The sequence below is a fragment of the Psammomys obesus genome, unplaced genomic scaffold (genome assembly GCF_907164565.1).
Source record: "Psammomys obesus unplaced genomic scaffold, mPsaObe1.curated_primary_1811, whole genome shotgun sequence".
In the NCBI taxonomy this organism is placed as follows: Eukaryota; Metazoa; Chordata; class Mammalia; order Rodentia; family Muridae; genus Psammomys; species Psammomys obesus.
This window is the reverse complement of record NW_026596088.1, coordinates 11,774,930-11,799,233: the sequence shown is the minus strand read 5'-3', so window position 1 is coordinate 11,799,233 and position 24,304 is coordinate 11,774,930. Positions and strand designations below refer to the sequence as shown.

The following is a 24,304-nucleotide window of genomic DNA, read 5'->3' as shown; positions in this document are numbered from 1 at the left end:
ATGCCGGCTGCCAGCAGCGCAGGGCCCCAGGTTAGGATTCCTGGCACCCTGGAAATGTGAAATGCTCATGCATAATGGTTTACATTTAATGAATATACTTTTTATGTTTCTCATAATATTTTCACAGGATACATATCAATAATAGAGATTTTTCAAGGCTGCCAAGATGCAAACAGAGGGTGTCTGTGCCCATCTGAAAGCTTACAAATGCTGCTACCGAGAGGGCAAGAAACAAAGTCATCAGCAGCTGTGAGGCTTGAGTAACACTGACTTCTTTTCTATGTTTTTGAATTTAGGAAAAAAAAATATATGTAGATATTTTCTGACCATTAGGAACATTTTAGCTTAAGGGGTATTTAAATTAAGAAGAGAATGTCACCCTTCTGCCTATCTCTGAAACCTTAAAATAGAAATTTCTCTAAATGGGAGTGACATTTAACATTTACTTTAAAATTCAAAAGTAAAAAATAAAAAGTAAAAAGGCTATATTTCCATGCTCCACCTCTATTTGGTCCAAAGTATGTTTTAAATTTTCTTATAAGCTCCTGCCTCAAAACGTCTCAGAATCAAGTTAAATCATTTATTTTGTGACAAAACACGTGTATTTGTGTGTGCCCAGATCACTGGTATTTACTCAGGTTAAATATTTATTGCTCTTGAACAAAACATTTAAAGAATTAAAGCCACAGTTTAAGCCTGGTGCTTTCCAGCATCTTGCGCGGCTCCTTGGGGTTCTGTTCCACAGTGGCAGCTTAAACTGAACAGGGCTGTCTGTGTTTCTTCTCTCAAAAGAGGAAACATGTTGACTGTAATGCCATATGTTGAATAAAATATGTTCAACATGTTGAGCACAACAGTTCCAAACTGTGTAATCTGTGCTAGGCAGGCTTACCCTGATGGACTAGAATTTAAGCCTGGGAACGTGAAGGACAGCGCTGGCAAAGTCGGGCTCTGCCCTGAGGCTGCAGTTCAGCTCATGGCTATGAAATTTGAACTAGGCATACAGTGTAAGATTAAGTGTAGCTTTGTTTTACAAGTCTTCAAGTTATCATTAGAGGCATTGCTCCACACCCATGAATTTCACGCCATTGGGGGGGCACCCCTAGTATTTGGTGAATTCTGCCTGTGGGCCATGTGAACCTGGGCTTTGAGGTTTGTGTTTGCAGGGCTGCCTTGAAAAAACAGAGATTTAAAACGCCAGGGTTAGAGCCCTACATAGCCTGTCCCCGTGAGTTCTGCGGCCTCACTCAATAGTTGCTAAATTTACAACGTAAGCACATCATTCTAAGAACCTTGGCATTAAACTAAGTTTTAGCCAGGCTAACCCTGGTGATAGTTCTGTCCAGGAAGAAAGTTTATAGGCCTTGTTTTAGTAGATAAAACTTCACCAGAACTGTCGTGTGGTAGCACTTCGAGAGAAAATGGCCAAGGCTGCTGTAGGCCATCGGTTTAGTTTCACTTGGCCCCTTAGGAGGTCACTTCTGCTCTGGCTTCACACCCTTACACCCACCCCACCCTCCTCATAGGGTAAAAGATCAGCGCCAGCTGGGCTGCAGCACTTGCCTAAGATTTTGCTAATGTTGGAGTTATGCATGTCAGGGAAGGCCTGAAGAATTTTCCTCCTTTCATCCTTTGCCCAAACCATGAACGCATTCATTGGTCGCTTGATGTGAGGCTCGCTGCTGGCACGGCCGCGGGCATCCCTGTAGACGCGTGCTTCAGCCACAGTGGCGCCTCCTGTTGGCCAACAATAATACTGCTGTAGTTTAGCTGCAGAGCCATTCATCGCTTTGCTTCCTGTAATGTGAGGGCAGGAAGAACAAGATGCGGAAAGCATTATTATTAGGGCATTTCACACTTTTCTGCCTGGCTCCACTGCTGTCCCCAGGTCCGTCTTCTGTTCTAAGGGACTTTTCTGAAACAGACAGTTTTAGACGATGTTTCTCAGAACTTGCTGACACTGTCAGAGAGAGTAGGCTGAACTGATTTCATGTTTTGTGTGTTGTTCTGTCCCTACATCACACACTACAGTCAGTTGTAGGCGGTAAGAAAATAAGACTAGGGCTATGGTATGGTGGACTCTCCTGATGTAATGCCTTCCTTCTAAAGCAAAATCTTATCAATCATTTTGAAAAATCTGTCCCTTCATGGTGTTTCATCCTGGAGGCCTTGTACTCCTCCCTGCTAGCCCTACTATCCTTCAAGTCCTGTTCAACTGCTGCTGTTTCAGGAATGAATTAATTCAATGAAATGTATTCACCCAGCAATCACTTATGAGGAGAGCTTATGGACTAGGGACAGAAAGGTGAAAAAAGCCTTCAAGAAGCTCACAGTGCAGGGAGGCAGACCATTATGACATGGTGGACAATGTGGACAATTCTGTAGAACTGGAATTAGCAGAGCACCAAGAGAATACACAGCAGGATGGTCCATCAGCCTGTACATCCTGGGAGACATCACATCTCAGGTGATTCTGGAAGAACTAACTAGAATCAGCGGGTAAGTGAGGGAGGGATGAAAGGCAACTAGCCAGGGCATTCAGGCTACAAGAGCAATCATGAGGAGGAGGATGCTCTGGCTCCTCTGGCCTCCAGGCTCATGCCCAGAAGTAATCACTGTTTATGTGACTGTCTCCTTCTGCACTTTCCACTCCATCCCTGGAATGTGAAATCCCTAAAGTTAGAGACTCTTATTCTCATACTTGTATATTGTAATTCCCAAAGAACACAGTAAGTATCCATTACGTCAAATGTAACTGGTCTTCCATTCATATCCAAAAATAGTAGACTAAAAAACACTTGTCCCAAGGGTCCTCCTGCGTGTTTCTGTTGATTGAAAGGGTGGCCTTATCATTTATGAATCTACATCTACACTTCTCATCTTTGACAGGCTCTGAAGACCTAGCTTACTAGGACAGGATGGACAGCTCCTTGAGAGCAGAGGACTGTGGTTTGCTTGAAGCTGTATTCCTTGGATCCAGTGATGTATCTGCACACAGAATTCTGATTAATAAAGTGTGTTAAATGGATGAGCCGATGAGGCTCTTGCTTTGTCATGAGTGTGACACACTGATACGAGCTTTGTTTTGTCTTGACTATTGAATATGTCTATGTAGAGTGAGAACTTCTATGGCAAAACATGAAGTGGGTACAGTTGATGGCCTCAGCCAGTGCTCCTACCACACAAGCTAGAAATCCTGCCCCTCAAAGTTCATTATGCATGAAAACCAACACTCCATTTTCTAGAACAATCCATTCAGCGCAGGCAGTGGAGTTCTGCAGGAGCAACCCATCCCATCAATCTTTGGCCCTTCTGTCCTATTTCCAGATACCTTGCTTAAGGAGCAATTTGTTTGTGTCAAAGTCGGTAATAAATTAGGACATTAAGAGGTGCTATTATTTGGAAAATATGGTCATCATTTACTACAGACAAAAGACAGGATAAGAGGATGAAATTTGGCTAATATTATTAATTTTTCCCTCAACATGAAAGAGGGCAGTGAGACCACTTTCTAAACATTATGAAAAAAATAACACACATTTTATAAACAGCACTTCCTCAAGCCCACTAGACAGAATGATGCCTTACTCAGAAAGGCTCAGATCCCAAGATGCATAACTAATATGCTACCTTTTGCCACCATACCCACAGTACATTAATTTCATTTAAAATGCACTGACCATACAGGATAAATTGATTTCACTTTATGTGGATTTGACAGCCATGTTTATTGTGCAGTGAAATGCAGTGTAGCTTCCAGCTGACAATATCCATCAACATGGGGCAATATGCTGACTGCTGGGCCAGATGAAGGCATGCATTACTCTGGAAGTGAAACACTCATTCAGATACGACAGTGTCTTCTCCTGAGGATCACTGCGGTAATTTATGGTGCCCTTGGTGCCATTACTTTACAGCTGACATGGATGCAGCAATTTATACACTGGCATGTGTACACAGAAAGAAGACAGGCTTGTGGAGAATGTCAGATGTGAAAACACTGCAGTATTATTCTAAGTTAACTATTATGCCACAGGTGATTCACATCCAGGACCTTCTTTTGCTGCTATAGCTTCCTCTCTACTAGCCACAGCTGGTCTCTCATTTCTCCCTTTGCAATGTCACTTCATGGGGCCACAGGACACTTTCCCCACCCACAGACTGACAGAAGTCATAGTGAGATTTTAGAATTTAGTCCAGAGAGACATTCTATATATTCCACACAACACTACTGATACTGATTCTTCCAGATGTGTGCCCAGTTCTCTCTCCCTTCTGTCTCTCTTCTCTCTCTCTTCACTTTCCCCTCCCCTGGGCTATTACACAGCCTTAGCTTGTTCTCCTCTATAGGAGTTCTACGGTATTCTGCATCTTGCAAGAGACATAGGTTAGCTTCTCCCCCCACCAAAGTCTTCCCTTGTCCTCCCCAGCAGTAGGCACCACCTACATCAGCCCCAGAGAGCTTTAGGGCTTCAAGGATGAGTCCAGACCCAAACACTGAAGCACAGTGCATACTGCAAAGTGGAAAGTAGAGATGAGCAATACTTGAGGATAGAGGTACTGACCTTCTCCTTCTCTCCCCCTTCCCCCCTCTCTTTTTCTTGTCACCTCTTTTCTCTTCCAGAAGGAATGATCTGACAATGGAAGGGACATCTTAAAATGGGAATAATGTTAGAATAGTTCTTAGGGATAACCAAGATTTTGGAAAAAACAGAATTATCCAAGGAGACCAAAGCTTAGGACCACGAGTTGGATCTGATATCTGACCAATGTTAACTGCAGCTGTGACTTTAATATGGAACATTGCAAATCTGCTGTGCCCAGGTGCTGTTGCAAGCCACAGCTAGACACATGTGTTTGCCTGACTCCCCAACTCTTCCTTCTCCTTGGCTTCCTCTTCCTCGTTTTCATACCCTTTCTCTCCTGTCTTCCATATGTGAAGTACTCTGATGCAACTACACAAATGTGTGGGTTGTCACTCTTTCTTAATTAGACCATCAAACGATGGCAAGTACCAGCAAGCTTACACTGCACATGAAAACTGGCCCCTCACTCTGGACTCACTACTGCTAATATCCTAGAGAGGAGACGTCCTTTCCCAGACCTTACAGTGCCCAGATCCATGTTTAGGTTGGTAGAGAAAACACAGTACTAGGCTGTGTACCACATGTGCTCCACTGGAGTGTGCAGAGGGCATCTTGGATTTTCATGTTTTGCACTGGCTGCACCTTATACAGCTTCTATGAAGTGATCTCCAGTTCACTATGCAGAAACATATGTTCCAAAAAAGACTTCTTGGGCTGAATCTTTTGGTAGGAAACATCTCTCAGTATCTTATTCTTTTTTTTTTTTTTTTTAATATTGTAAGATGGCAACTCATCTATCGTTTGAGCTTTAGTTTTAGTCTTGAACAAAGCAGAGAAAGAATTCTTATGTCAGAATCCAACACAAGATTCTGGTAGTGAATCGTTCAGTTGCATGAGGGACTGGTTTGTGATGTCAAGGAGGTCCCATAGAGAGTAGCTAGAAGGTGTATAGACTCACAGCAATGCATCTGGGGACCACAGCTTTCCTGCTGACCTCAGAATCTTTACCCACCAGCATCAGCGAGCCCCAAGGACAGCTACTGAAGGCTTAGAAGACAGCAGGACCTACCAGGATGCTGAAGACCTCTATCTACTGAGACCTCCTACTATCTACCGGTCCCTGCACCAGGGAGCTTAGGTTAGTTAATTTATTCTTCTCCTCCAGAGAAGACTGTGTAAACACAAAGTTTCAGGTAAACAAAGGAATCTGTAGGGAGAGGATAGAAGCTGCCAAGACAAAGATTTCCTTAGGAAACTGTGAAGTGAGTGATTTAGAGAAGACAGAAAACCGAGTTTTTTCAGGTGGGTTGTTAAGAGGCCCATTTCACCATCACAGCCTATGGCAATGGTCCTGAACTAATCCTATAGAAGGGCCCTTCCTGGGTAGATCCCAGGGGCTGCCTGGGTGAGTGACTGTTCAGTGTGGGTTTGTGCATATACAAAATTTTTGGAAGGAAGAAATTTTGGGAAATTCTATACTGTGCTTGGTAATCATCCCTATGCATTAATTTAGCAAACACCCAAATTTTCACTGTATTGAAAGCACTGAGATAGGTCTCCAAAAAGGTAAATAAAACATGTACTAGAATTTTTATGGGGGTTGTTTGGGTAGGGGAGTGACACATAGTTAAAATCATACATCAGTGTTAACAAAGGTGATTTTAGAACATTGCAAATGGTAAGAGAAAATATCAGCATCCTTGGGGTGCACAGAAGTGCATCATAGGGAGGCTTCAGGGACAAAGTGCTGCTTGAACCTTTAAAGAAGGGTAAGATTCAGTGTGCACAGTGTGAAAATGGCCTAGGGAGTCAGCGTGAATAAAGACATAGGCTCACAACAGGAGTACAGGGAGATTTGGGCATTGACTTGGGCTCATGGAGAAGGGAGAGAAGTATTAACAGGTCAAATTAGAAAAATAAGCAGAGCTGGATTGCTAAGCACCTTAAATGCTAACCTCAGAAGCCTTTAAGGTATTTAAACTGAGGAGAACAAATGTATTCTAGAGGAGATCAAAGCCAAAGCTAAATGAGTGAATACCACCAAACGGTCTCAGTGATTAACTGTGAACCCACATAAGGATACTCACTCACTTTCTGAAAGGCCTTTAAAACTTATGTTTTGTCAGAATGAATGAAAGGACTATTGTAAAAACAAATCTACCGTGGCATCTAGTAGTAGCTGACAGTTTTTATCAGACCAAACCTGAAAGAGATAAACACTTGAAACTCTGGGCAGCAGTCTGAAGATACCAGAGAACCATCAGAGTCAAGAAGAAACTGCAGAGCACTTTGTCCGAGGAGGAAAGAAATTTCATGTGGTGAAATCCTATTTTTTCGGTGTCTCCCCATGAAGATACTTCCAAATGTGAATGTACGGCCAGAATTCAGACAGAAAGTCTGTCAATGTTGCTTACAATGTCAGAAGGCAGGCTATGGCTTCCAGCCCTGAACCCTGAATTAATTCCACAGGCAAAAGGCTAAGACCTGTCAAGTTTTACAACATAGGAATAGTAAAAAGATTAAATATGATACAGCAAAAGCACATTAGCTCAGGAGACTGGGAGAGTAAATGGAACTAAGTTGCTAAAGAGAAGAACAATCACAGATTCTGACACCTTCAGAAACAAACTAGACACAGAGCTGACAAGCCAGCTGCCTTGCAGAGGGAGGCTCTTAATACAAGGGAGGCCGAGAGGAAGAAAGCACTGAGGATGTTTTTAAGATTGAGATTATCTGACCTAAGCCTGTAACATTAGAAGTCATGTTAAAAAAATAGGATAAAAAATAAATTTTAACTCAAAGATTTTTCAGAATAAAAGCCAATTAAATAGAAAAATGACACAATAAAGATACTTTTAAAAAAGCAAAGACAGTAATTTGAAAAAATTAAATAAAATTGGCATCCCTATTTCAGACTAATCAACAGAGGGAAAAAAAATCATTATTTACATTGTAAAAGGGAATTTCACTGTTGGTCCTATTCAAATTAAAAAGACAACAAAGAGATACTATCAATGACTAAATTTTAATCAATCTGACAACTTTGATGAAATGAACAAATACCTTGAAAGATTGATAGCTGAGTAAGAAATTTCAAGTTATAAGCCAGAACCCCCCCCCCACACACACACAAATCTAGTCCTATTTTTTCCCTAGTGAAATGGATTCACCAGGAAATTTCCAACACATAAGAGAACGATGACAGTCATCATCACAGACACAAGACAGAGGAAGAAGGAACACTTGCCAATCAACAAGGCAATTGCCTTTAAGTTGAGTTTTAAACCCCAGGAATGTAAGATTAGTTTACAACTTAAAACTTATACAATATACCTCCCTTATTGTATTAATAGAACAAAGGGGAAAACATGACCAACAACACAGATTCAGAAAGTAGCCCCGACAAATATGCTTTCAGGATGATGGAAGAAGGCAAAAGTGCAGAGAGCTTTCTCATTCTGTTCAATGCATTTAAGAAACCTACAGCTAAGGCTACACTCAACAGCCACTGTTCCCTGCCATTAGTCAACATACAGCAGAAGCACACAGGTTAGAGAAAAGGCGTACCACTAACTGTTTGTAGGTAGTCCCACTGTTTGTAAAGAAAATTCTAAGGCATTTGCAAAGCCAATTTACTTATTACCAGAATAAGTGAATTTTTCAGTATTGTGATAACAAATAACACAGAAATCAAGCACATATCTATGCATTGGCAGTAAACAATCAAAATCACTAAAAAAAAAAAAAAAAAAAAGGAGCCAGGTGTGGTGACACAAGCCTTTAATCCCAGAATTTAGGAAATAAAGGAAGTTAGAGCTTCCTCAGTTTGAGGATAACCTCGTCTACACAGTGAATTACAGGCTACACAATGGAACCCTGTCTCAAAAAATTATATATATATAATATCAGGCGCTAAAACACTAAATTCAACCCAAAAAAGTGTTCAAAATATCTACACTGAAAGCAATTCATTTAGACTATCAGTGCATTTTGGACTATCGAAAAGCCTAAATAAATCAAGAACAAACCATGTTTGTGAAGCAAGAAAGTCAACATCTTAAATTATCAGTACTTCCTGAATTTCTTCATTCCTTAAAGAGTTTCTTGTAGATATTGACAGGAGGTTTCAAAAATCACATAAAAAGCAAAGCAGGGAAAACTGGAAAACTTAACAGAACTTAGTAGAAACCACAGCAGCCTACGATGAGAATTCAGTCTTTCAACAACTAGCACTAAGCCAGGGAATAAATAAATTTAAAAAGTAAGCTTTGACCTCTCATCCCACACTCAACAATTAATTTGAGATGAGTTATGACTTAAAATCAAAAGTTAAAATTATAACACTTCACACAAAATACAGAGCAATATATTTTAGAGTGACTTTGGAGTTTAGAGAGGCTCGAAATGGGGCACAGCTCTCAGCTCATAAGAAAAATAACAAACTGAGCCACATCAAAATAAAAGCTCCATTCACGAGGAGTCATCGTGGAATATGGGACCCCTATCGGTGGATGCCTGTCACTCATAGGATGTTGTAGAAAGAGAATCATCAGGAATGCCAGGCCTGGATAGGCTACATAATGGGTTCCATGTCAGCTGGGCAACAGAGACCCTGTCTCAGAAGACAATAAATAAATAAATAAATAAATAAATAAATAAATAAATAAATAAATAAATACCCAGATGTAAAGAATGACTCAATGCATGTACCTGATTTCCAAGCTAGAATATATAGATAACAGCCACCTAAACACAGAGTTAGAGCACTCATCTCTCTCTGCTTCCTGATGGCAGACACAGTGGCCAGCCATCTCACACTCCTCCTGCCATGCTCTCCCACAAACTGCACTCTCTGAGAGCCAAAATCATCCTTTCATGCCTTAAAAAAACAAATGGATAAAAGTAAACATCTAATTTTTTAAAAGGCTAAAGACAAACAGTTTATAAAACAAGATATAGCCAAGGAAGGCAGGAAAAGCTATTCTGTGTAATTAATTATCAGGAAAATGCAAATTAAAACCACAATGAGATCTCATCTCACATTTGTTACAATGGATTAGAAATGAAATGTTGGCAAGCATAGGGCCAACTAGCAGAAATGTGAATCAGTAAATAATTTCCTGGCAGTTTATTCTATAATACAGCAGTATCACTTACTCCCAAGTGCTTCTCCAAAATAAATTAAAATTTCTGTCTAAAAATATATATATATATATTTACAAACATCATTAAAGTTGTAGTAATAATAGACTTGAAGTAATTGGAAAATGAATAAAGTATGCATACAATAGGATACTCCCCAATGAAAACTGTTTTAAAATCTGCTTAATTAAAAATAAAAGCAATAAAATTTTAAAATGAAAATCCAACCAACCTATAAGATGACTTTTTCTGCACATTTTTCTCAGGAGTCCTGAGAAACATGTGGTACTTTCAGGTCTGACTAATTCAAAGACATTCTTGTTCAATAATAATAATAATAACAACAACAACAACAACAACAACAACATCATCATTAGGAAGGGACAAAGAGCTATCATTGGTTGCTTATGAATAAATGGAGGTAGCACCTGCCTTAGGAAAGCACACAATCTCAACATTTCAGACTGCTCTGTCATAGTTAAAATGAGGATTTCTCTCTATGGGACATTAGAGTTACCTGATCCATGTGACAGTCTCTACTGTGGTTAGTAGGGATAACGAAGACAAGCACACTAAAAGTAAAAGCACAGATGAGAAAGTAATTCTAGGAGGGACATGAGAAAGGGATTCTGGGAGGGGCACAGAATATCAGGAAGAGTTAAAACTCGCATTCAGTTTGTTGACTATGCTCATCCCACCAAATCCAAATGGCTGCGGTAGAGAGCCAGCTTGCTATTGTTGACAGCTAGCTAGCTCCAATCAGGAGAGCCCTTTGCTAGCTTCTGTTCCTGCTTACTGTCAGAATGTTAACTTACTTTCATTGCAAGAATGCTGATTGCAATTAAAATTTGATTTCTTCTTGTTTAAAACAAAAGAAAGTAAAAAGGGGAAAGGAGTTGGCTCTCCTAGTGGTTAGCTTAGGAGGAAACACATTCTGTGGCTGAGAAAGCCTTCATCGTGAGGGAAGCAACATGCAACATGCTCATCATGTCTGAGAAGCAGACTGCCAGGCCTGCAGGGCATAGCTTGTCCCTGCATCTTTTATAGACAGACCATCAGTTAGGTGTGTGTATGTGTGTGTGTGTATGTGTGTGTGTGTGTGTGTGTGTGTGTGTGTTTACTTTTGCAGTGTGCCAGGCAAGTGCTTCACCACTGAGCCACAGGCCAGGCCTTAACTGGGAAGACTAGTAACACTGCCTGCTGTTGGGGAACTGACTTGAGGAAGGCACATATAGTAGGTAGATGATTGCTCTTCTGAGCTAGAGACTGGTGAAAAACTAAGAACTGACAGTGTAGAAGAGGAGGATGTGGGGTCTGTGGTCCTTTGCCTAAGGCATTAATTCTTCACTTACTTGCCAATGTAGGAAAGACCACCAATACATTTTCATGTCCCTGTTTTCATCCCAGGATTCTACAATTCCACTGTAACAAACACTCTGCATTCACTTCAACTATAGAACTTGTCTATACTATGAAGCAAAAGCCTCACTGAATACTCTGGAAGCAATTAATAAGTCGCCATTCCAAAATGATCCTTTAGGAAGCAACTTAGCTTTCTAATAGACTAAGCCAGAGGTCACGCTCCAGGCTATCTAATTGTGAACAAAGCTACATTTACAAAGTGCTTTCACTAACTACATAATCCCCAGTCCTCCTCACAACACTCTGAAATGGATATGAAGGTAGAGAGCCATTGGACCAACACTCGAAGATTCTGTGACCATTCTCTGTGCTCACCAGCCTCTACCATATTATCAAGAAGTAGAGCCACACCTAGAACTCAGGTCTGCCAACTTTCAACCTAGAACACTTCCTCTAGGTTTAAGTTCCCAAATCACTATGGAGAAATTTGAACAAAACTCAATTTTAGAGCCACCATTCTCCAGCTGGAATGTAAATTTCTCCCTGTAGGATGCTCTTCCTTGCACAGCTAAGTATGTCCACGAAGTCTGTTGCAGGGTATGAAGCTCATTCCCTTAACCATGGACTAAAATGCTGGCCCATCCCTATGATGAGAGCACACCCTCAGAAAGCACGGAGGACTGAAATTACAGCAGGGATTAAAAGGTTAAGGCATCCCCTGATTTCAGGGTTATGAGAGTGTTGCTGAAGATAGCGCTTCTCTGTTTTTCTATTACAAACTCCCTTCATTTTAAAAGATTAACAAGAAGAACCAAAAGGGAATTCCCTAAGGTCAACTCTGAGGAAACATAGACTCTAATTCAATAACTTGGCTACTGCTCTGAAAAAGGCTTTATTATTGCGACATCCATATGGAGCCAATTGGACATTAATGGCTAATCAATCCCTCTTGCTTTCTATTCTACTTAAAGTGTCACAAACCATGTTTAGATTAGCCCATTTCCTGCTAAGGATTGCTCAAGATGTCTTTTGTTCTTTCAGGCCCAGCCTGATGGAGGCAGCTTAAACAAACACACGAGCAGAGTGGCGCAGGAGTTATAAAGTGCCATATGTGAGTGAACAAAGGGGGCTATACTAAAGCCTTTTGTGGTATTTGTTAATGTTTTTCATCTGAGCTTAAAAAGGCTTAATGACTCTGTGGTGAGCTGGTGCATGTGGCCCGTGGCTTTGCAAAATGAAGGGAATTCTCACCAGTGGCCAGCAGTCTCCTGCTCTGGGTTTTGGCTTAATTTTTTTTTTAATTCTCATATTATATTTACTTTATATAGATAGCTGAACATAGTCCTTTAGTTTGTTTCAGCTACAGATTCCCATGGCAGCTGGAATGACTTCTGAGCTTCTCTATTTTAATGACCTGAAAGTAGCACAGAGCACGGAATATTCCACTTATCTGTTGCCATGTATAGCTCAAGGAGAGCTCATGTGTCAGTGAGGCCAGGTGAAAAGCAACATTTAAGATGAACTAGAGACTGCATGGGATGAACTAAGACAATAAGAGGTTTTGGCTTCCGAGGACTTCAGGGGAACCACCTCTGGTAAAAGCAGGGGCCCATGGAGGACACAGAGGCTTCTGGATGCTGGTAGACTAAATAATTCACGCAGCTCAGCAGCTCCTGGCTTCACCAATCTCTTGTTCCCAGCACAAACTCTATATAAAATGAAGCACAAACCAAGGCAAAGAAAAGCTTATAAACAAGACATTACTTGATCCATCTTTTCAACTCTCTCTTTGCTGATTGCCTCAGCCTTCCAGGTCTCTGCCAGATTACTTTAAAATCGAGCCTTCTGATTCCTATTCTTTTCAGGTTTGAATACTTTAACCTTCACAGAAATATAATTAATGGCAGGGTGGAACATTCACATATTCCTTCAATGGCATGCTCATCTTGCAATCACTCTCTGAAGACATGTTTTAAGGATGGTTCATCATCCCATGGAAGTCTGGCCAGGTTGGACTAAGCATTCTGGGATCTAATAGGAGGTATCTATGCCTTATTCCTACTTTTAACCTGATGTTTACCCTAATTTATTCAGTTATACATGCCCACCTTCTCCAAATTCTGTGAATGCATGATGTCCTAGCCATAGGCTGGCCCAGGGACCAGAACAGTCAGCCACAAAGTAAATGCTGAAACACATACTGAGACAGCAGAAGACACTATCTTCTACAGTGTGTTTCCCTGGCATCCGGGACTTTCTGCAGTTGGACTGTAATTAAGTCCCATTTGATTTCTTATATGCTGTTACACGTCTTGTAAGAAGAGCTGCAATGGAAAAAACACAGGCCTACAGTTGTTTGAGATGTGCACATTGCCATTTCTCCTTTTGCTACTTCTTTTGACTTGCCACACCGAGCAGTTCTCATATGTTACCCTGCCAGTTCCAGGACAAGAAAGGAGAATAAGAAGGTCTGAGCTTTTAGAGAGTATTAATTCTGAAGGCTCTTGCCAGTGCATATTTACAGTGGGTGTAAATATGTAAACTGATGCATGTATGAACTCATAAAACCACACTGTGACCTTCTTTGAATAGCATAAGATTAGGGCAAAACATCCTCATAAACTCAGAGAACTCGTACTTAAAAGTGATAATAAGACCATTTAATACACACTTTATTGTTCCACATGAGGAAAATGAGAGGTCAAATGGCTCCTGAGTCTCACAGTTAGTAAATAACAAAAATCACACAGGCAGCGCCAATGTTACTGGCCCCAACATGCTTGCCATCGACATTAATGTCTGAATTGTCTCAGCCACCTCTGTGTTTAACTCCACAAACACCTAGCAGTGAACTTAAGAGCCTTCTCTCTTCTGTGCTTCATTCTGTATCATTTGTTCTAGGAGTCTTTAGACGTCAGAATGTTCATATTGTTTTCAAAGCTGGGGTAGGTAATGGGTATGAGAAAGAGGGGGCTCAACGGCTCAGAGAAGTGACTCCAATTGCAAGATCCACTGAGTGTCTTCATCCTGGAACTTTGACGGAGCAATTAAATGGGTCTGATATCTGTATGGTTCAAAGTGTTAAAAAGTAGAGATTTTTAAAAAGTTTTTTTTCTTGATTTTTAATGAAAATCATAGGAAAAGCTGTTCCAACAGAAGTCATTGGTTTAGTCAGTTCTTTTGGAGAAAACTTGGAAACAGTATGGCTAAAATGTTATGTATGTATTTCAGTAAGTCTGAGTTTGAATTATACATTTAATCTGTCTTAGATAAATGAGTTATTTCTCTTGAATATAATTTCATCTCCCCATATAAAAGAGTTAAAAATTTCTACATTGCATTATTTTAGTTGAGGAAGGAATGGGAATGCACGTAAATTTCCACCACAGAGAGTGGACCCCTTAAAACCTGCAGCAGCAGCAGCAGCATCGGAGGGGCAGAGGTGTTCATTCTAGTTCTGCAAGGGCAGAGCAGGTGGTCTAAGCGACACCTATCTGTCTTCTTTATGGACTCTCTTCATATCTGATGGATGCTTTCTAGATTTTGTGTTCTGTTCTTTGGATGGTTAAAAACAAAGTCACAAATTAGCTGGAAGCAAGAATGAAGCTAAAGTTAAGCATGTTTTCAAAGTATCTGTGAGATGAAAGCTAAAATACAGTTAATATACATAAATTTGAACCAAGGTCATTTCCCTCCTGTCTCCCCCTCACATCAGGTTTCCATACGTGAATACTGAGCCAGAAAAAAAAAAAAAAAAAAAACAAAAAAAAAATGAAAAACAGATTTTTTTTTTTTAAGATAGTCTCTCAAGTGACCCAAGCTGGCCTTAAACTCACTAAGCAGCTAATCCTCCCACTTCCGCCTCTTAAGAGCGAGAGTCACAGGGGTGTACCATCACCAGCACTCACCGTAGATGAAGAAGCTTGAAGCCTTGGTTCCTGGGTCATCCTGTGTCATAGGTGTGTATGCAAACAACTGAGCTCTACCCCCTGGTCCTGGAAGAGACTGCTATCATATGAACCTAGACATCAGTTTTTTTCATGAAGAACCCAATGGAGTGACAAGGGATTGAGGTTATTGACTATAAAACACAAATAGAGAAGAATTGCCTTTCTATCTTCCACTCTATGTGGCTGCAACTATTCAGCACAAAACTGTTGTTACCCTGCTTTACCTTGTCCTCAGGCAGGACCCACCTTCCTGAAGAACAAGGAGTGGATTTCTCTGCCATGAAAGTAAGCCTATATTAAATTTACTGGAGACACTAACTGTATCTCAGAGTTACTTTTTATGAATGAATCCTAAACATACCTGTTGACAACACAGTCACACACTGACATTTTACTGTGCAATCTCTCTGGCACCACAGCCTAACTTGGGGCAGCATGTGTAGGATGTTTCAAGTGTCCACTGGACAAAAACAATTGGAAAATTCACTCTTCTAAGTGAGGGCCCAACAGCAGTTCTTTTCGGCAGATCCCCATAAAAACCCAGAAAACACCTGCTCAGCTTTCTTATGACTTAGCATGGAAAGACACTCAGCTGAACATGCCCAGTGCAAAGAAGGTAAAGATGAAAGGGGAATAATGGAGCTAGCTGAGTTCTAAGGCCCTTCCTTCTGTTGCCCCTTACTCTCAGCTTCTTGGATCTGTGTCACTCTTTAACAATTAAAGGTTAATGACTGAGTCTATTTGATGACAGAGTCCAAATTCCTCAGCCTGACACTCAAGGCCCTCTGCAGCAGGGAGTCCAGCTACTTCCAGAAAGGTATTCAAGTCAGTGAATATGAATGGAGTATAAGCAGGAGTGAGGCTTTGCACTGGGCCAGACGAGGACCCAGGTGAGAGGGAGGACTACCTTCTGAAGCTTCCCACCTGCTTTACTCTCTGTTTGTATTATTCTGTCAGCTGAGTGTCCCCTGGCTTTCTACTTGTCTACTCTAGGCTTATTTCCAGCCATATTTCTCTCAGCCTTTCGACTTTGTGCTGTCTACAAGCACTGGACCTTGCTCTTCTAACTGCCACTTTCTTTTCTGTCCCCAAAGACATGCTTGAATGTGGAATATGGCAGGCTGCTTTACCTCTTGTGTGTGCTTGCCATGGAATCCTAGGTATATAAGCAGTTCTTTGAGAAACACTTTGGTGTATATGTGCACTAGGTGTGTGTGTATGTATATATATGTGTGTATGTATATACACACACATAGTGTACATATATATACACATACACACACATAGTGTACATATATATACATATACATATATTTAATCCTTTCTTACATGTGGGATAGTAGAGAGGGCTCTGAGTTAGTAAAATCCTGAATGAATGTGTTTTATTTGACATGGCATCGTCATGTCAAGGATCATAGCCTCAGACACTTGAGAAAATGGTAAAGCACCCTTTCTGGGGTGAGGCTCAGAGGGTTCGCAAGGCTTTTCTCTGGTCTGTGTGTGGATGTTGATAGCGTGGACAGAAAATGACCATGGTAGCTTTCTCCCACAGCGTGTTTCCTGCCTGAAGATTGCTCTCTTACAGAGACTGCTCCTACCAAGATTAGCTAAACCAGTCTCTTTGATCAAGCTACAAGCTATAAGCCCTACCTCCTTGTTTATCTACCTGCAATAATTCTACTTGCTTCCTTTTCTGTATGTATTAACCCCGGCTTCTTGTTCATCTGTATGCAGTATCCCTGATCTCTGCTCAAGGTATGTGATAAGCACATAGAGCTTACGCAGTGCTAAGGCTTTTCCATCATAGAGCCCAGTTCTGAGCCCAGCTTCGTTAACTCATATTCATATTTTCACCCCCACAGCCACCCCAGGTCAAGTGCCTGGAGCTGTGCAAGGACCACTATGAGTTAAACTGGGGGTTGTGAGGTTCTATATAGGCACAGATTCTGATTGGAAAGAGCTGGTTTCAATCCAGTCTACTGAGAACCAACTCCACAGAGTGAAAGACATGTGTCAGGTAGTGGGTACAAGCAACCAGAAAACATAGAATGGGAGGATATAAGGTGTCTAGAAGAGGATAGTAAAAATAGGATGAAGAAAAAATGATTAAGTCACTAACAGGAAAGCAAGGAGGCATTTATAGTTGCTTGCTCTTTAAAAAAAAAAAAAAGTGTTCCAAACACTTTTTAAATGAAAGGAGCCAATTAGGCTAAAAGGTTGGTTTTGCATTCAATCCAGATCTTAAGCAGAGAAAATTTCAAGAGCATTCAGAATTGACTTCATGCTTTTTGAATCCCACCAATCTAAGCTTGGGCTGAATGTTACAGCCTGCTTATGGAAAGCCAAGTAGCTCTTGCTGCCAGGAGAGAAAGACTCTGGGACAGGGACCTAAATGAAGATCACACTTCAAGAGCTACCCAGTCTGTGCACGTGTCAGATAGACCTCTGTGAATATGATCACTCTAGTAGATTGGTTTACATGAAGCTGACAGGCCCATGGCTGGGGAGGCAGTCTGATTTTCAAGGTAAGAGGTATTAATCTGTGACATTTCGTTGCTGTAGAGCTGGGGACCACTCTGTGAGGTAGTAATAGCACAGACAGGGATATCTCACTCTGGATAAGGGCATTCTGACTAAAGAGCATTTGTGTGTGGGTGGGGTGTGTGTGCGGGGGTGTGTGTGTGTGTGATGGTATACATTGTGGCTGGTACATCTTTATAGTACAGTCTGCAGAGAAACCGGCCGGTGGATGGGGCTCAGCTCCTCTCAGAGGGACAGGCCTTCGACTGGACTTTCAGCCTCTGCGACTGTAGGAAACAAGCTGAGTTCACCTTGTAAAGTATTTGTGATGTAGTTACACAAACCTCTTGACATTTCGCTCTCTTGCCCCATCAGGCCAGTCTATCACTTGAAGAGTTCAATGGAAATTGTTTTCTCCCAACATTAAAAGTTATTTGGGAGCTTTTAAGACACAGCAAATATATTTCTGAAAGGGAAGTTTATTTGCTTGTTTAAGAGCCCTGCACTTTATATATAGAGCTGATATAAGCTGCTGCACAGGAGCCTCTAAAACGGTTTATATCCACAGTAAAATACATTTTTGTGATACTTATACAACAGTTAGCCCAGAGCCAAGGGCTCTGTGAACTCTGCAGGTCTCTCAGCCTTCACAGCTGTTACTCATCTCTGCCACATCTCAGGCCTCCCTCACTTCCTAGCCTGGCCTCAGATACCAGCCTACAGGTTTCTTAAGGTTCTTCTGCCTACAGGGTCTCTGAGAAGGATCTCTGAGATGCTGGGGCATGTGGCTTCAGGAAGCCAAAACAGGGCCAGATGCATAGGCCTGACACAGTCCTGGCTAATACTCTTTCTGACTCATTTTAGTCTTTTCTGCTTATAGTAATAACTCTTCACTCTTTATTCCTGGTGCATGTTCTACTAGATGGATACTCTTCTGAGAAGACAACCCAGCTCTGGCATATTTCTACTAAAAATTTCATTGATCTAAATGTTTATACTGGGTGGTAGATCACTTGCCTGGCATGGGCAAGGCTCAGTGTTCAGTCTTCACTACAGCAAAAACAGACCAACAAATGACAAGATCACACAGTGCCTGACTGATACTTGCTACAATCCAGCTGCATTAAGGCTGAGTCCAGTTACGAGGCAGTAAAATTAGAGAGTTAAAGAAACCAACAGCCCTGTCACTAGAAACCATCTCTATGAGATCACTAATTCTTCAGCTCTGGGTCAGCACCCACACAGGGCCAGCCAGACAAACATAGAAGTCAGGGCGAAGGCAGCAACAGTAAGAGGTTCCTGAACACACATGGTGAGTTATTAAAAATCAAGCACGTGACAGATCCGAAGAGTCTCTGGAAGCACAGCACTGTGACCTCGCTACAGCCTAGGCTCTGAGCACAGGCTGTCTGGCCTACACTGTAAGGCACATCGCAGCACTGGCCGCGAAGAGTGCTGCTTCATGCTTCCGCTCAGCTCTGAGGTGACTGACCACCATGAATCAGGGTGCAGTCACTGTACTTACAGTCTTATGTTCTTAACAGAAACATATGGCTTTATTATAGAAAACAAAGGTTTTTATTATCTACCTACCATCATCTGTCAACATGTTAGCACCAAATGGTGTGGCTATGGGCTGCATTGCATTAGAAAAATTGGTTTTAAAAATTGCCATTTGAGATGCTGACTTGAGTTTCATAAATATCACTAAATTGAATTTTATCTTGAGATTGGGGCAATTTCTAAAAATTTCTGAAATGGACCTAAACATGCTTCTGTCATTTTGTACAATGTATTTAGGTAAAGGGGATTTCTCAGCATTGATAAATATAAAATCAAAGTACCAATCAACTCTGAAAAATGCTGAAGATGCCAACCTCCTACACCACCACATATACAGCTGAGATCTAATGCCTCATGTAGATATAAACAAGCATGGCTATTTCATTAGCTACAAATTTGCTTTTGTCTTTAATACATGATAAAATTATATTTATACCAAATAATTATTTTAAAGCACATTTCTTTATGATTTATTATGAATAAATGCTTAATTCATAAAGCTTTTTTAGATACCTATATGGGTATATAAAACACCCAAAGCCTTGTAAACTTTCTCAGGTGAACTTGAGGAGTGAGGAAAATTTAGAGCCCTTCTCTGTATCAACCTCCCGACTCAAGGGTTAGAAAAAACAGGAGGAGAAAATGACTTCCCGGAAGGAAACAGCAGGAATACAAGACTTTGAGTTCTGGAGCGGACATGTGATGGGTGAAGGGAGGATAGTATCCAGCAAGATCCTAAGTTTTATTCCCTTAAAGTCTAGAAGTCCTGCTAGACATTTGGGTAGAAGTTCAAAGGAAACAGACTTACATGAGCCTATAAGTTATTAGCAGAGAACTGAGAAAATTACAGCAAGTCTTTCAAGAGCAGGTCAGTTTCCTACCACTGCGAACATCTGAATAAGCTAAGGCCTCCCTTCTCTGGGGACCAGAAGAAGGGACTGCTCAGCTGAACCTGCATCTGAGGATTTGTGGTTGAAAGGTAAAGTACTGTACTCTGTTGGGCTTGACTCAATGACCCTCACACTCCAAGGCACAAGCCATAGCATTTGAATCCCACTTCAGATTAGGCTACAGTTTCTTCTGGCACCCCTGATGGGCCCTGTATCATGGGAGCAAGCTTCCTTTCCCTGTAGGAGTAAGGATCCAAAGGCAAGGGTAAGGAGAAAGTGTCAGAGGCTTCAGAGGATAGACCCTAGGGGAAGTGGGACTGCCTCAAAAGAAGAATCATTAACTGGTACATTTTGAAGGAAATTCTGCAGCCTTCTACTTCCATAAGCAGAGAGCTTAAACTGATGACAGAGAAAACCAACCTAAAATATAAGACTCTGGGGCAACCAGAGGTTCCAAAGGGAGGAGGAGGGGGATGAAGAGAAGGTGATGGGAAGGAGGAGGAAAAGTTGTTTTAAGAAAGGCAGCTTTTGCTGTGATGCAAGTTCACCAAGTGGGAAGTTATAGAAGCTCCTGGCAGCCAGAGACCTATCCAGGGAGTCCCTGGAGTGGAAATACCCATTCCCATCAAATCCATGTGAGTGTCTAACTCAGGGAGGACAACACACTGGTACAATGCCAATGCAGGTTACAACAACGAGCCAAAGGTAATCACCTTCAAGCTTGTCCCTGAATTACAGGTTCAGATCCCGCTGTTCCTCACAGGCAAATGAGGGGAAGATACCTCCAAGGCTAGGGAACAGTAACTGAAGGTGAAAATTTGAGAAAAGCAATGTTTCTTATACAAAACATACTGTAAAGCAGTGCAAAACCACAGGTTTAAAAGATAAAGTGAGAGGGAAGGAGGGGAGAAAAAAAGAGGGGGGAAGAAGGGAGGAGAGAAACATAGAAAGAAGAGGAGGGGAGGGAGGGAGAGAGTGTAGGAGATAGGGAGGGGGAAGAGGGGTCATGCACAGGGAGAGAGAAGCTTGTCTATGAAGGGTAACAAGTACTGCAGAAGTGCTGTTTCATTAATAAACAGTAAAGCACAAAGAACATGAAAGCTCACTCCAGCAAGTGGCAGAAATAGATCCTCCAAGGCATTGTTCTCTTTTTCTCTGAAAAGGAAAACTTAAATGGAACTGACTGAGCGTCATGTGGATATATCATATTTCTCACTAGAAACAGAGTCTGTTTTCTGAAGACCCTTACAACAACCATGGGATTGGAAGGAAACTCGGAGATAATTAAATCCAACACGCCTCCTTTAAAATATAAAGACACTCGTGCTGGAGGCAGCAGTCACTTGTTTCCAGTCACTGAGTAAAGGAGCTTTATTCCAAACCTCCCAGTAACCAAGCCAGGGATCTTTCTGTCACACAGTGCAACTCTGAAATTAGCAGGACTCGGGTAAGAAGTGAACTCTTGCCTAAAGAGCCGAGAAAGACACCACACAGGAAGTCAACAGCTGCTTGTGAGTTTGTCATTTTTAATACATGGTCACAAACCCAACTAATCAAATCTTCCCTTTCTTACATGTCCTAGAGTGATGTTAAAATGTTGTGTGGACTCAATACAAGTTAAGTCTTCATCAGCTTCTAAACATAACAGGACCTTAAGCATGCTTCCTAAGTCCCCAGCACCAGTGAAGTTGTAGCTTTATAAATATCGTGGTGAACAAGAAATGCTGTCTTGTCACATTCAAGCCAAATAACAGCTGGACTTTAAAAATAAAATTTTGAAGACATTTGCCTTTTATATTTCTAATTTCTGTTTTCCTTGCTTATGGTTTTGTCATTTGATTTTGATGAGTGGCTAATACACGTGCACAGCTGCCTCTCTTGGCGACCTCTTCTTTGCTTCCTTCATGCCCGGGGCTGTGAGGCAGGCCTTCAAGCTGCTTACTAAGAAATACCATCCTTTTCATGGCTGGCAGGCACTGCCCTGGGAAGCATGGCTAGGGAAGGACCGGGAAGGACCGGTCTTCTGGTTAACTTACTTTTATACTTAAGAAGCCCCATGGGAGGGATGAGACCTGCTAGGAGAGCAGAGCCCTTTGAGGTGGCTGTTCCAACGGCTAGAGGGAATTGATCACGCATGGGTGAAAAAAGGTGATCTCTTAAACTTGAGGCATAGCTCCCCTTTCAGCACAGGCCCTTTAAAGAGCTTATCTTGTGAGTGTTTGGTAGAGGACCACAAAGTATGTCTCTTGGAGTTTTGTTCTCAGTGATGATAAAGTACCACTGCCATATGCTTAGACTTCTCTTTGAATCTTGTATTCCCTCACTAGACCATAAGCTCCAGATGCTGAAGGGCACTACTATTTTAACTTCCCACGGTTTACCCAACATCTAGTTCAGTGGACTGGCACTCCACAGACACTCAAGAAATGTTGGCTCATTGTTTTGTTGGACCATGGGCTTGGTGGCTGAGTCCATACTCTTGAGTGTTGTTACTCTGACACTCCAGCCCCTTTCCAATCTTCAAGCAGTACAGAAAGAATATTTTGTGTACCTGATAACTATCCTGACTTTAATATGAACTGTAACTCCAGCAGGATTTGCAATCAGCTCCGGCTTGAACAGATGCCAGGAACTAGCCTGGAGTCAGCAGAAGGCTGCTCCCCATCCCACAAGTCTTCACAAAGGCACTGCACTGCTGTCCATATTAGTGCAGGTAACTCGATTCCATTCATGAACTCACAGTCCCCCAGAGGCACATGAGGTCTCAATGGCAACTCTGGGCAAGCTTCTGAAGGGAGGTTTTCACACGCTCCGTAAGCTCCTGGGCCACCACAGCCTGTCTACTGTTACACTCATCAGCATGCTGCTCCGTGTGGTGGGGTAACATGAGAACTGATGTATGGCATGACCAGCTATATTTAGGGGAGAGGAAATGGGCCATACTGAGGAAGGTCACAAGTCTGTCCAGAAAAATGAAGGCATTACAATTATCTGGGCTGTACAAAGGTATGGTATGGAAGCTAGAACCCGAATTTTCTATCCAATTTTAAGTCTATCACTACTGGCATTGTAGCCTACAGAAAGTTATTTAAATTTTTTTCAGCCTCAATCTTTTAACCTGTAAAATGGAGAAAAAAAATAATATCAGCTAGGTGTTGTGGAATATAGATAGTATTTGGGAGACCGAGGTAGGAAAGTCATGTGTTTAAGGCCAGCCTGGGCTACATAATAAGACCCTATAACAACAACAAGAACAATAGTAATGACTTCTTCACAGAGTATCTAAAGATTATATGAGAAAAGGCTATAAAAATATCAGCTCCTCTGGCATATGAGCACTAGATAAGTGTTTGCTAAAAAAATAAGTAACTAGGAAAATGTATTTGAATCTAGACAATGTGGGTATTGAGTGGGATTTTCACAATCCGTCTGTAGATTTTTCTTTGCTGTTACGATTTTTATCTTTTTACAATGGTTGATAGCTCCATTCACACAATCTCATCAACTTGATTAGCAGCATTTCTGAGAGGCAACTCACTATATATAGCTAATATATAGTTAAGAAATCAGATGGACGTGCCGGCAGAGCAAGGGTCAAATGACAGAGCACTGCAACTCCTGGTCCATAGCCAAATGAACAGACGAAATCCCCCAAAGTGGTGGAGATTGCTTAGTTCACGCTATATAGCCAAATTAGGCACTCCACAATTCAGCTTCCCAGGAGACTGAGATGCACCCAACCGGAGACCACCGGGCCAGCTACCATGTCTGTGCTACAGTCAAACTATTAACCACGTCAATCATTTGGATTCCATGGCCAGCTAGACAGAAGAATCTCAATCCCTGCCAGTGGAAGCCTGATGGTCTATGTGCCTGTGACAATGTCACAGTGTACCCTTGAGACACAATTTTTATGGAGGAGAGCAGGGATGGTCCTATGTTTAGGTCATTTATCTCTCACTTCTTGCTCATTGTCCTGTTCTTCTTCCCCCTTCCTCCCTCTTGTCCCTTTCTTTCTTGCTGTTGCTTTCTCTCTCTCTACCACACAAGCACACAACACATGTACAGACCATTCAGAATTTATGTTTGCTCTTTGCACCCAGGACTACCCTCAAGAATTGGTATCTCCACCTGATTCAGAAATCATGCCTTCTGGAAACTCTGAGGCCTTGTTCCTATTTGACACCACCCATCTCTCAGTGTTTGTACCCAGGATTTAAAAACTGCCTGGGGAGGCCCAGTTCAGATGTTGCTAAGAACTACCCTTGTGTGTTTTTAAGGGATTAGGGTC

At 41.6% G+C, this 24,304-nt stretch overlaps 1 protein-coding gene across 6 annotated transcripts in view; it reads right to left on the bottom strand.

Annotated features, from left to right (window-relative positions):
* Sox6 (SRY-box transcription factor 6) overlaps nt 1-24,304 on the bottom strand; it is a 379,352-nt gene that overhangs the window by 17,045 nt on the left and 338,003 nt on the right. For all 6 annotated transcript variants that reach the window (XM_055627453.1, XM_055627455.1, XM_055627457.1 and 3 more), the window contains one exon: nt 1,564-1,797. In XM_055627453.1, coding sequence (XP_055483428.1) covers nt 1,564-1,797 — 234 coding nt within the window. The remainder of the gene's footprint in view (nt 1-1,563; nt 1,798-24,304) is intronic.